At 43.6% G+C, this 14,268-nt stretch overlaps 1 protein-coding gene across 1 annotated transcript; it reads left to right on the top strand.

The window, feature by feature from the left end:
• The first annotated feature begins 403 nt into the window (after nt 1-403).
• On the top strand, nt 404-12,739 carry LOC129818645 (glial cell line-derived neurotrophic factor-like). Its single transcript, XM_055874747.1, has 3 exons — nt 404-1,157; nt 2,433-2,663; nt 9,080-12,739. Exons 2-3 carry the CDS (start codon nt 2,459-2,461, stop codon nt 9,655-9,657), a joined length of 783 nt encoding a protein of 260 aa, XP_055730722.1. The 5' UTR covers nt 404-1,157; nt 2,433-2,458; the 3' UTR covers nt 9,658-12,739.
• The last annotated feature ends 1,529 nt before the right edge of the window (nt 12,740-14,268 follow it).

Here is a 14,268-nt window from a genome sequence, read left to right as displayed (position 1 = left end):
CAAGTCTGTCCTAGTAAATAGGTGTGGTGGGCATCCTAATTTGATCTATGAGTAGCTGGAACCCGACACCCAGCGCGCGCGGTAAAGATCAGTGTATTCAAGGAACATGTATAGCAAACGAACGTATCCAAATCGCCTTCCGCATTACTGAAATCTAACCCCAGGACATTAGGAGAGTGACATACTCCTAAAGAGATCCCAAAACTGCGACCCAGCAAATGGAGCGCCAGGGGTGTTTTGGAGATGTGAGTTTGCGTGTACTTCTGTTTGTACTTGCTGTTTGGTTGTGCAGAGGTCGAGAAAAGAAGGGCGGACTCTTCGAAACGTCAGCGCGCTCAAAGCTATAAATCTATCCAAGCCGTCTTCTGCGACTCGTACAGCGTGATGCGCAGACAGCTGCACATCTGTACTGCCAGTGCCAGTCTGGAGAGAATATACAGAGCCCGCATGTGGACAACCATCTCACTCCTTGCGCGGACACCACTTGGATATAATGGAGAATACACATTGCCCTCGTTTTTTATTAGAATACCAAGTCCATTGGGGATATGAAAACATCAAGTAAATCTTCTTGACCCAATGTTGGTCTGGTGGATGTTACCGACGTTTTTGGTTTGATTTTCTCTCATTAAAACAGTTTAAGGTAACACTAATAAACTGTCTCTCTAAAGCGCGATTCGGTGCGTTTTCCCTGCCTTTCGGGCTTTGGCAAACCGCTCTGCTCCCTGCGTCGGTAAAGCTGATGTCTTCATTTGACTCCTTGCAGTTGGTGATGGTGGATCTCTCTCGGATTTCCAATGTGGGAACCAGCATCCAATTAGTTTGCGATTGAGCGCCTGGATAGACAGCGCCGAGGCACTTTGGCCAGCTATCCACTTAAGCGTGTAGCCTACCTGTGGGCAGACGCATGGTTGGGCGCTCTATAGGCTACAGAGTTCCATTAATTCTGAGTGGCATTTTTACTTACTGTTTTTTTTTTACATTGTCATTTAAATTGAACGCATCGGATCTTGTTTATGTGATCAGATAAAACTGTACAGTCTGAATACATCATTTGGATACAAGTACTTCTTACTCACCACGGAACGTTAAATGCATCGCTGTGTGTTGGACTTTAATACCGATACACTTGCAGGTCTGCAAGGGCCAGATTTAAGGTAAGCACAGTACATTCACAGTTATTGATTGTGCAATATTATTTATTTTTTGTAAATGAGATGCACTTGTGTAGGCCAAGTTGGCTATTAACCTACTATAGTATTGATGAAGGAATTTTGAGGCTATCAGACCTATTCTGAATGTCGACAAAGTAAGCATTCACAATGGATAAAACACGTACAAAAAAATAAGAAAAAAATGTCTAACACGCATTAACAGTGTGCCAAATGTTTCTAGGTATTAGTTGCAAATCGGAAGTAATTTATTTAATGCATTATGCCTATTCAAAAAGTACACCCCATGGACATACTTTATCTGCAGCCAATGCTCAATTAACAATAGTCTCATAAGCAACAGGGATTCACCGTCTGGCAAATAGATGCCAACATGAAGGCTACTGTAGCCTTTCTAATGGACACCAGCCAATGCTCTATGCATGGTGCGTCCATAAACGATTGCCTGTGACGGCCACCCATTTCAGTAACACGCACTCGTAAATTATCACTCAAATAGGTCAAAAATGTGTTGTAATCGAGGTGCTTTGGATCAGAATGTCCATCATATACAAAAACAATAATTAAAACGACATTATTGTAATATCAATATTTTGTATCATGTAGAAGCTATGGAGGTCCCTAAAAGTAATAGGATAGTTGAGTATGAAATCATATTTATAGATTATATCTAGACCATGTCAATCTAAAGACCACGGGCTAACAGTTTATATTTAGCCTACATATAGCGTTTAGAACTTTCTAGCTATATTTGACCTTTTTGTTGAAAGATATACAATTTGATACAATGTTAATAATGGTCTCTGAAGTTTGTTAATTTGGATCCCCAATAGCTGTGCCAAAACACAATAACCAACAAAGCATCATACATACAGCAAGTTGGCTAGCTTCACTGTTGTTGAATGGGCATAACCTCTCGACATGAAGGATGGTTGCTATTGCCAAATTAATTTCCAAAGATGTCATCATGACTCAATACTGTTTTCTGCACTGTATCAAAGCAGGTCAACAATGTGCCAGTCAGGAGCTACCGTATCTATTACGCTTTATTCCCATCTTTCATAGTATCAACATCCAATATTCATGCTTGTAATATTTTCTTGCGATTCAAAAGATGACTAAACTAAGCCCATTTTGGCACTATGTCCTATGTTTCCCGTGTTTACAGCCTACACATATTTTTACATTTCAATCCAATTTGTAATGTAGGATTATTTCAAAGGTTGATCCGACTCACACATCTGTTTTGTTTTCTTGCAGCTTCCTTCATAGGAACTGAGTCTAAGATGAAGTTATGGGATGTTTTGGCCACGTGTTTGTTGCTCCTGAGCTCCGTCTCCACACGCCCCCTCTACCAAAACCTTCAGCCAGCCAAGAGAGCTCACTACTCGGATCGGTACAGTGATTCTCTGTCCGTGTCTGTGGAGGACCCAGAGCCAGAGTTCCAGTCAGAGTCTCACAGACTGCAGGAAATCTCCATGGAGAATAAATGTAAGTCAAGACTCTGATAGTGTTTTATCACCTGCTGAAGTGTGAGTCAAATATACTTCCTTCTGATTAAAGCTGAAATTCTTGGTTGCTACATCCATTGCTGGACTTGTGATATATACCCATTGATTATTGGAGAATATAACTTATGAATGCCTCATGAGCTTAGTTCAACTGTCATACCCCATCAGAGCCCCAAATACAGTTGAAGTCGGAAGTTTACATACACATACATACACATACATACACATTAAAACTAGTTTTTCAACCACTCCACAAATTTCTTGTTAACAAACTATAGTTTTGGCAAGTCGGTTAGGACATCTACTTTGTGCATGACACAAGTAAGTTTTCCAACAATTGTTTACAGACAGATTATTTCACTTATAATTCACTGTATCACAATTCCAGTGGGTCACTAAGTTGACTGTGCCTTTAAACAGCTTGGAAAATTCCAGAAAATGATGTCATGGCTTTAGAAGCTTCTGATAGGCTAATTGACATCACTTGAGTCAATTGGAGGTGTACCTGTGGATGTATTTCAAGGCCTACCTTCAAACTCAGTGCCTCTGTGCTTGACATCATGAGAACATCAATAGAAATCAGCCAAGACCTCAAGAAAAAAAATGCAGACCTCCACAGGTTTGGTTCATCCTTGGGAGCCAAACGCCTGAAGGTACCACGTTCATCTGTACAAACAATAGTACACAAGTATAAACACCATGGGACCATGTAGCCGTCATACCGCTCAGGAAGGAGACGCGTTCTGTCTCCTAGAGATGGACGTACTTTGGTGCGAAAAGTGCAAATCAATCGCAGAACAACAGCAAAGGACCTTGTGAAGATGCTGGAGGAAACAGGTACAAAAGTATTTATATCCACAGAAAAAAAGAGTCCTATATCGACATAACCTGAAAGGCCGCTCAGCAAGGAAGAAGCCACTGTTCCAAAACCGCCATAAAAAAGCCAGACTACGGTTTGCAACTGCACATGGGGACAAAGATTGTACTTTTTGGAGAAATGTCCTCTGGTCTGATGAAACAAAAATAGAACTGTTTGGCCATAATGACCATCATTATGTTTGGAGGAAAAAGGGGGAGGCTTGCAAGTCGAAGAACACCATCCCAACCGTGAAGCACGGGGGTGGCAGCATCATGGTGTGGGGGTGCTTTGCTGCAGAAGGGGATGGTGCACTTCACAAAATAGATGGCATCATGAGGGAAGAAATGTATGTGAATATATTGGAGCAACATCTCAAGACATCAGTCAGGAAGTTAAAGCTTGGTCACAAATGGGTCTTCCAAATGGACAATGACCCCAAGCATACTTCCAAAGTTGTGGCAAAATGGCTTAAGGACAACAAAGTCTAGGTATTGGAGTGGCCATCACAAAGCCCTGAACTCAATCCTATAGGACATTTGTGGGCAGAACTGAAAAAGTGTGTGTGAGCAAGGAGGCCTACAAACCTGACTCAGTTACACCAGCTCTGTCAGGAGGAATGGATCAAAATTCACCCAACTTATTGTGGGAAGCTTGTGGAAGGCTACCCGAAACGTTTGACCCAAGATAAACAATTTAAAGGTAATGCTACCAAATACTAATTGAGTGTATGTAAACTTCTGACCCACTGGGAATATGATGAAAGAAATAAAAGCTGAAATAAATCATTCTCTACTATTATTCTGACATTTCACATTCTTAAAATAAAGTGGTGATCCTAAATGACCTAAGACAGGAAATTTTTAGTAGGATTAAATGTCAGGAATTGTGAAAAACTGAGTTTAAATGTATTTGGCTAAGGTGTATGTAAACTTCTGACTTCAACTATATAAGCTTGTTTTACAATGTAAATGTATAGCCACAACACGCGGTTAAAACTACCATTTTTATATCGTGGATGGTTAGTCCTCGTATCCATAGCTCTGTATATTAATTTGAGAGTGCTTACATTTCTCCAGGCCAATCCCTCAGCTTTTTACTAAAACGGAGGCGGGGTGATTGCTTTGTTGTTAATTCAATTAAGGACTCTAGCTTTAAGATCAGAGCGTGTTCTGGAAAAGGATTCTCATACAGAAGACTACTAAAGTTTCTTGATGAGGCTCTGTTGCAAAACCATAGCAATAAATTGACTGCAGTACTGAGTAGTCAACTGGCTCTCAGTTCCTTGAAGTGTATATGGGGTTGAAGAGGGTGACAAACACGGCCGCTGGAAAATGCACATTCAACATACCATTTATGGTTTGGTACCCAGTTTGTTCAAAGGCCTGATTACCAAAACAAACGGGGTACACTCAGCCCAAACATGTAACACAAACCTCAGAGAGGATACATATGTTTATGTGATGGCCATAGGTTGCCATGTGTTCCGTATGGCGCATACAGTATTATGTGTTTTAAATAAAGTCGGGGGTGCTCCTTTGGTAGGAACAGGCTCTCCTTGGGTTCACACTTGGGTTAAAGTCTTGCAAGCCATGAACTTTTGCTATGGATCATATTGTAGCAACCAGCAAGGCAAGCTTATCCCATTTAAAGGGACAGCAGTCAATGTAATTGAGGGCTGATTGTTTGAGTTTGAGTTGATTTTTAACATTTTTACAGGGACAGTGCACATTCATCAACATTTCAGTAAAAGTGACGGTTTAGCCAGTTGGCTAATTTTCAACCGCAGTTGCTGGGCAGGTTATTAAAAATAATTACAATACAATACAGACAAACAATGAGCAGTGAGCACATGCAGAGCAGCATAGGACAATCAACACGTAGCATGCAGACAGAGCAACATAACACAAAAAGCAACAAAACAAAATACATAAAAGCAACAGTGTTTCCACACCTCACAAACTACAGACAACATGGAAAGATGCAATACACAGCTAGGGAATATGTTCACAAGTCTGACTGGCCTTTAGCCATGCCTTTATGTTTTTTGTGAAGGTGCTTTAGGTGGTGCAGTTGATGGCAGTTTGTTCCAGACATGGGAAGTTCTCACAGAGAAAGCAGATTGACTAAAGGTGCGTTTCCTTAAGGGAACTATACAGTCACCTCTCATGGCGGACCTTGTGGATCTGCTGCCATATGTTTGGGTTTTCTGTTGAACAAAAGTACTAAGTGGAGGGGAGGAGCCAGGCCGTTTAGGATCTTGAATACAAGACATGCGTCAGTGTATTGCACAATACTTGTGTGCTTTCTGAGGATGTAATAGTTATGATGGCTATTGGGCTTTCTATCAAGCACTTTGAGAGCCTGTTTGTAGACAGACTGAATGGGTTTTCACGTTGTACAGCAAGCTTGGGCCCAACTAGTCAAGCAGTATGTTAAGTGGGGGAGTATCATAGATTTGAAGTACAGTTTTGCTACCTCTGTAGTCAAACAATTTTGTCTGAATCGGAAATTAGCTAGGGTGAATTTGGTTATTTGAGTTACCTTTTTCACCTACTTTTTAATTGTTGAAGGGCACTTCAACTGAGGTGCCCATGGGGCCAGACCAGTCATTGATAAATCCTGCTGACTACCTACTTCAGAGCAGTTTGTCTAACAGCAGGTTTAATTAAACAGGTCTCTCTACTGCTGTGTGCAGCATCACACTGATAGTAAAAACCTCTACTACTGTGTGCAGCATCACGCTAATGGTAAAAACATCTACTGCTGTGTGCAGCATCACGCTAATGGTAAAAATATCTACTGCTGTGTGCAGCATCACACTGAGGGTAAAAACATCTACTGCTGTGTGCAGCATCACACTGAGGGTAAAAATATCTACTGCTGTGTGCAGCATCACACTGAGGGTAAAAACATCTACTGCTGTGTGCAGCATCACGCTGAGGGTAAAAACATCTACTGCTGTGTGCAGCATCACACTGAGGGTAAAAATATCTACTGCTGTGTGCAGCATCACACTGAGGGTAAAAATATCTACTGCTGTGGGCAGCATCACACTGAGGGTAAAAACATCTACTGCTGTGTGCAGCATCACACTGAGGGTAAAAACATCTACTGCTGTGTGCAGCATCACACTGAGGGTAAAAATATCTACTGCTGTGGGCAGCATCACACGGATGGTAAAACATCTACTGCTGTGGGCAGCATCACACTGATGGTAAAACATCTACTACTGTGGGCAGCATCACACTGATGGTAAAACATCTACTGCTGTGGGCAGCATCACACTGATGGTAAAACATCTACTGCTGTGGGCAGCATCACACTGATGGTAAAACATCTACTGCTGTGGGCAGCATCACGCTGATGGTAAAACATCTACTGCTGTGGGCAGCATCACACTGATGGTAAAACATCTACTGCTGTGGGCAGCATCACACTGATGGTAAAACATCTACTGCTGTGGGCAGCATCACGCTGATGGTAAAACATCTACTGCTGTGGGCAGCATCACACTGATGGTAAAACATCTACTGCTGTGGGCAGCATCACGCTGAGGGTAAAAATATCTACTGCTGTGGGCAACATCACGCTGATGGTAAAAACATCCATGCGGCAGAAGGAGCAAGAAATAGTGAGTGCGGCTCCTCAGTTCCAAACACAGAGGCTAGCGCTGACATTCCTTTTGCTTGTTTATCTTCACCCCCGTCTCTCTGGGACTGCAGGACCTGTGCCCTTTCCCTGTCAGGAAAACATAGCGTGTTGTGTTTTATCCCTAACCAAGTTAGAGTAAAGGAACATGGAAACAGATGCAGATCACAGGAGAAAGACTGGACAATACGGCAGAGTCAAAACCAACAAGGGCGCGCGCAATATTGTGTTTAGGCTCATTTTAGCATCTTCGAGGGCAAGGAATTCCATTTGTTTAAAAGAACATAACAGACTTGACTTTACACAGTAGTAAACTGTGCAGCGCTCTAGATAAGGCATGGAACATTTAGAACAGATAAATGTTTTTCCCCTCACCTCATATTCAGTTAGCGGCGGTGAGTGACATCACCTCAGCCTGTTCTGTAACTTAAGACCGTTAACAATGCACCAAGGTGTAAACAACCCTGGAACTCAATGGGAGGTTTGGCCTTTTGTTTCGGGTGCGATGTCTGTGGTAAGCGATGAATCTTGTACCGGTTCCAAGTAACCTTTGGAGCCAAGTGTCTCTGCAGCTGATCCACTGCCTCTAGAGATACTTGTGTCTGACTCTGGTGCTCCACTAGGCTAGAAAACTGTGAAGTATTTAATACAAAACATCTTTTTGTATGCCTTGTCAGGACTTCACAGACTTCAGAACTGATCTCTAAATCATAACAAACGTGATTCTGGAGAACATTTGAAACAGGTGCACGGGGAGAGCCGGGAGGTGTTGTTGTCGTTTGGGCTTTGGAACAACTGTCTGTCAGCTAGCGTAGAATAGGAGCTATCCCTGTCTGTCTGTCTGTCTACTCTATCGTCCATCAGCTGATAGCCACACAATAGAAGGTGTTTAAATCAAAGGGCACAGGGTGTCTAAACAGATTGGTCCCTGGCTCACCCGATACCGCCGCGACGGCCCAATCAGCCATGGAGCTGGGTGGATCAGATGACATGTACGCTGGCAGTGGGACAGGTGAGACAGGTGACTCCCAACGGCAAGAAGAGGCTGGGCTACTGTCACCTCCACCTGGCAGATAGACACACTACACAACCTGCCTGGGTGCCCTGTGCCCGCCACACACAGGCCAGTCCACTGAGGCCTGGAGTAAATCATGCCAAGGCCAGCTTGAAGGGCATTCCTTCTCTACTAACCCCACCTCCACTGACCGAACACACACACGCACAAAAGCTAGCCACACACACACTTTTACACACACATTAAAACATCAAAAAAACATCATACACCTGACATTCATATTGGGTAATATGATTAGTGTCATACTAATTGAGTCATTTAACAATAATGTTTTCTGTGATCTTCTGAGTGGGTTGCCAGACGTTTAAGCGATGCGGAGAAGGAGGAGGGAGTTTACACTATAATGGAATCACCGTGTATTACATGAGGATCAAAGGGCTCTCTGGGGTTTTGTTCCCCTCTGCAGATGGCGGAGGGCTTCCTGCATGTTTTGAATTTGAAATAGAATAAGTGCTGAAGAGAGATGAAATCGGCTCTCTCTATGTCACAATCCATATGATTCCCTTCTAGCGGTGCTTTGAAGCTCTGATTCAGTATTTTAAAAACGGGAAAGAGAAGGTGGTCCGTTCCAAGAAGTATAACTAGAATTACTAAGAAATACTAAAACAATCTTCTGTATGGAACTGTCAACTGTTAGTTATTGAAGCATCGCTACCTTGCACAGGGAAACTCTATATTGATTAGCATTTAAATTGTTGCCATCAGTATTTTTACTTCTATTGTTTATTACTACAGTATATGTTGTCACTTTAATGCATTGACTTTACTATTGCATTATCAGTCATTTCCTCTATGCATCCTCTCTCTCTTACAGATGACATCACGGGCCCATATCCCGACCAGTTTGATGATGTAATGGATTTTATCAAGGCTACCATTGGCAGACTGAGGAGATCATCAGAGCCCGCCGGCGGCTCAAGGGAAAGGAGGGAGCAGAGAGAGCGGGAGAGACAGAGAGGAGCAGCAAACACGGACCGAGGAGGAGAGGGGAGAGGAGGACGGGCGAGAGGACGCGCGGAGAAGAAGAAGGGTCGGGGGCGAGGGGGTAAAGGGAGGAGCAGTGAAAGAGGGGAGCAGCGGATGAAGCCGGTTGAAGGCCGTGGCTGCTTGCTAAAAGAGGTCCATCTCAACGTGACAGACTTAGGGTTGGGCTACCGGACCAAAGAGGAGCTGATCTTCCGGTACTGCAGCGGCCCCTGTTCGGACGCAGAGACCAACTATGACAAGATCCTCAACAACCTCACCCACAACAAGAAGCTGGCCAAGGACATACCTTCCCGCACCTGCTGTCGACCAATCGCCTTTGACGATGACCTATCGTTCCTGGATGACAACAACGAGGACTACCACATTCTGCAGAAGCATTCTGCCCGCAAATGTGGTTGTGTTTGACTCTGGGAGAGATGAAACGAGAGAGAAAGGAAAAGTGCTGACAGACATAAATGAAGGGGGCAGTGACATAAAGCCTCTCAGAGGCTGGCACTGCCTTTTCAAGTTAAGGAACACAGTGGAAAATAACAGAACGTGAGATGGATAGTCCACTCCAGTGGTGTCTTAGGACCAATGGCAAGTGTTAGCATGTCCTGTCCTACTCCTGAGAAGCTGCAAAGGGGTGAACAGGGATGGTGTAGTCCCCAAACCTCCAGTGATTAAGCTGATCCAGAGCCCAAGTCAGGTCACAGTGGAGAAGGGACTCCTCTATGTTCTAACGATAGTTGATGACTGACATTAAATGACATTGAAATTCAGTGTAACAGCCCATTAAAGAGACATTGTCAATTCAGCTCAGTATTCACTTCATGGTTGGATCCCGTCCTTGGAGGTCTACATGGATACTGTCTCATTTACCTGTTGAACCATGCTGTTAGACTCAAAGGCTTGCCTGCAATGGAGTTGGTGAGACAGAACCAGACAGAGGAAATCTGGATATTGAAAGCCGGTCTGTTCCTCAAAACATCAGATTCTCCTGGGAGCATCTATTTCCCAGGAACGTAGTCAGCTCATGAGGCTCACAAGTGAGAACAGACCTCGTCCTGATGAGTATTTTTTAGCTGCAGTCCAGTGCGTTCTGGTTCCACTGCACAGACTGGAGCGTAAAGTTTACATTCACAATGAACGAGGGAACGGGAGAAAAAAAGACTCTTCAACCTGTTGACTGGCTTAGTCCTACAGCAGAGACTGTCTGGTGCAACACACCAATGTAAAATCCCAAATATTTCAAATTATATATGAGATGTATTTATTAAGATTGAATTAATTTATTGTTATTTATTGCAGTCTATTTTACGATTTTCCTTATTTATTTGAGCTTTGTTTTGTCCTGGATAGTGCCAAAGCAGAGCATGTTTTCTAAGGGAAATCAGATTGTGCTGAAACAACCGGGTTCAAGGTGCAGCCATAACTAATCAAACTCATCCTTTTGTTTCAAAACGCTGTACAGTTTGTATCTGAATTCCATGGTAGATAATCCTAAACCCACTGCTGATTCCAAAACATCATGGATTTATGAGAATAACATACGGTATCAGGTTTAGGGAGGGAAAGCAGAGAAAGACAGCATGGAGGGGACCAATTTCAACCTTTTTCTAAACAAAAAAATCTTATCTCTGCTTTCCGATCATTTTGAAGGATGCCAGGTTTGAGCGTCTTTGACAGTGTTCCTCATTTGTCACTAATGGAAAGCAGAGGATGGAGCGGCCTGGGACGTTAGGGGCTGAGGGCCTGGGAGAGACCAGTCAGCTGCTCCTCACTCCTAACTCTATCAAAGTAAAGGGGTAAACAGACTTCTGGCAAAACCATGGCATGCCATTATATGTTTACAAAGGAGCATACAAACCCTGCATTCTCAGTTGTTTTTTTTAGGACAGTCGTCCTGCCGGTGGTCATCCCAGACAGCTGTGCATCCTTCCCTACAATGATACTCCCCACATTAATTCAACGTACTCTTCTTCTATAGACAGAAGAACAAAAGGACCTCAGGAGGTACAGGACAGGTTGGATATGGGCAGCCTCCAGGTCCACTGCGTTCAACGCACTTGCATTCTCTTTCAATCACACCATATGCAAAGTAATATGTTACCGAACGCTTTACAAAAGACCACAAACAAAAAAAAATCATAGAGAAAATCTCTGATATAGTGAAAACCTTGAGGGACTAGACTGTGGAAAATGGACCCAGTGTCCTTTGGCCATCACAGTGCAGAAGTATGCTTTGGCCATCACAGTGCAGAAGTTGATGGTATGCATGTACGCTTGGCTGCCAGGGTCTTATATCTCAACCCTTCAGCCTGGTCCTGGCTCTACACCAAGTCTGGGCAAAGGCTTTGTAGTGGTTACTGTCCCAGTAGGCTTTAGCGTTCCTGGGAGTGTCTCTGTCTCTGTCTCTGACACAGGTCTCTCTCACTGATCTGGGGTTAGTTTGAAAACGATCCTCTAACATGCAGCTTAGCCCACTACTCCCACTGGCAAAGGCACCCTGGTGTTTAAAACCATTTAAGGGAGATCTGACTCTGTCACTCTTAGCCAAGCCGACATACATGACTTAGGGCCAGACAGTACAACAAAGAGACGGACATAGATTGTGACATTACTAAAGGGGAGAGAGGGGAGCACTGGGGGTAACCAGGCATTCTCAGTGTGAGCACTATACAGCATACCATCAATCCTCACCCAAAACAACTATTTAACAGAAAAGAACACAAACAGAGGAATCTTCAAAGCATATTACTACAGTACTATGCCCATGTCCATATAGAGGAGCTTTTGAGTGAAACCCAGAGAAAGGGAGCCCCAGAGCAGGCCTTGATGTTAGCATGGATTATGAACCAGAGTATCTGTGCTCACCCAACAGAAACCAAGCCAGCTTTAGCCCCATAATCTCCCCCAGCACACAGAACAAATCCATGGCATCAAGATGAATTTAAGCCAAACACTGTCAGAGAAAGATCGACCCCTTTAATCACAGCATGCTTTTATCAATTGGATCATCATCCCCTTTAATAACTGATTTCTGTGTAAGCCTTTCCGGCAGTCTCTTGGGCCCTTACCTTTCCGTATGTTACTTTTAAGTGTGTGTGAACTGTGGCTGACCACTCCCCCTCTGTCTTTACATATTGTTGTTTCCTCAACTGTCAGTGTTCCTTTTCCTGTGTGTTCATAAAGCTGTCAGTTATTTTGTGAAGGTAAGGTGTGTGTAAAGGCAGAGGAATCTCCAGTGCAAACACCAGGCAGAAAGGATTGCATTTTTTGTTTTCAGACCCATGTTTGTGTTATAATTGCCTGTGAAAGAAAAGGTGTAATGTTTTGTGTTACTGAACCAAAGCCCTCAACAAACTTTATTTTTGTACAATATTCATTTTATAACTTTTTACAGAATTAAACTCATTTTTATCAAAATGTCTGTCTGATGGCTATTGAATACTAAATGCTTGTTGCTTCAGTGAGCTGTAGAATCTGAAAAAGATTGCCAGGTTCTCGCCAGCCAGAAAGGTCTTTCATAACATAAGTAGTCTCTCCCCGACATACATTTGTGGAGAAAATAAAGAGAAAACGAGAATGTTCTAAGACTGTAAGCAAGGCGAGTGCAAAAGTATTTCTCATTGTGGAATAATGTATCATCTTGTTGGAGGTTGTCATCAGCACTTGAAGATAGGGCGGGTCAGGGGAGAGGGTGGTTGAGGGTTGTAGGTGTGTGTAGGGAGTCGTAGGACCGAGAGAGGAGATAGAGGCTCTCTAGTGCTTTACTCCTCGTGTTGTGCATTCCTGAACGCTGGCCCAGGGTTGTACGGTAAACAAAAGCTTGCTGTAAAGCGACACCATGCTGTAAATCGAGGCACTCAGCGGGAATGTTTCCACCGTGCAGAGCAGATATGTAAACGCTGATGAGAAAATGGCACAGTTGGCCAGGCGGAGTGAGTCAGTCAACTTCTGCCGGGGTGTATACACCTCAAGGTTTAGGTACCTCCATTTTTCCAGTGGATAAAACGAAAGCACTGATTATGTACGCACAACTGTCCTGTGAGGATCAAGACTTCACGCCTGGACTATCGGCCAACCAGATTTCTTTAGTCCAAATCCTGCCCCTCTCTTGAACTATTGACGGCAAGGAGATGGGGACAAACTTGAGACTAAAACAGAGGAGAGATTTGATCCTCTGACTTCTCCATGACTTATACGGTCCGTAGTGCCAAACAGAGCCCCAACACACCCTTTGCCCACTACTAAAGGAGGCAGATGATCACACTGGGCATGGGTGGACTGTGACATCACCCATAGCTCTCCTGCATTCTAACATTATGGCATTCCCGGGCCGGTAACAGACACTGCTGGAGCCAGTGGCTGGTGACGTCAGCATTTGGAATAGTAGTGCTGGGCAGGAGGATTGGGGCTTGGCTAAGCCACGCTCCTTTGGGAGTTGTTACGGCTTTCAGGACGTTTGAGGCTTTTTCATGGCGATCTGGCCACAGCCCAGATAATGAGCAGCTTTCGAGGATTTGTGTTCAGAACACGTTTTCTAGTCCAGATCTCTTGGGATGATTGTTTGTGCAGGCCAAAGCACAGCACACCCTTTGCGATTTGATTCACTAAGAAGGACTGACAAATCGAACCCTTTCCATGCCTGTATTCAGTCACACCAGTGAAAGACAACTGACACTTTCTAAAGGGACTATAGTAGTGCTTGTTGAAACTGAATGGTCTTCTGAATCCCACACAACTGTTTGGTGGGTTAACCAGAGGCTACATTCCAGGGGATTGTAAGGAACACGTGATCCATGAACTGTCTGGCATAGCTTTTTCTGTCACACTAACGTAATTATAGACACTACAGGTTGTACAAGAGATTTAGGACAACACTGCTGACTGTCGTCACTATCTAGTTTCCGGGTGAGGCGAAAGGAAGCAATTCAAGTATATTTAAAAAATGTCTAGCTATTGTAGCAGCTTGTTACCCATATAGTTCTATTGGGTATGTATAACAGATATATTACCTGCTGATATGGACAG

The sequence above is a fragment of the Salvelinus fontinalis genome, chromosome 21 (assembly GCF_029448725.1).
Source record: "Salvelinus fontinalis isolate EN_2023a chromosome 21, ASM2944872v1, whole genome shotgun sequence".
Classification (NCBI taxonomy): domain Eukaryota; kingdom Metazoa; phylum Chordata; class Actinopteri; order Salmoniformes; family Salmonidae; genus Salvelinus; species Salvelinus fontinalis.
Note: the sequence above shows the minus strand (reverse complement) of the source record. Positions and strands in the feature narration are given on the sequence as shown.

Excerpts from the sequence above, each read along its gene's own strand:
- LOC129818645 (XM_055874747.1), top strand. The coding sequence starts at position 2,459 with ATGAAGTTATGGGATGTTTTGGCCACGTGTTTGTTGCTCCTGAGCTCC. Across the intron at positions 2,664-9,079 it reads AATCTCCATGGAGAATAAAT|ATGACATCACGGGCCCATAT; the intron begins GTAAGTCAAGAC and ends TCTCTCTTACAG.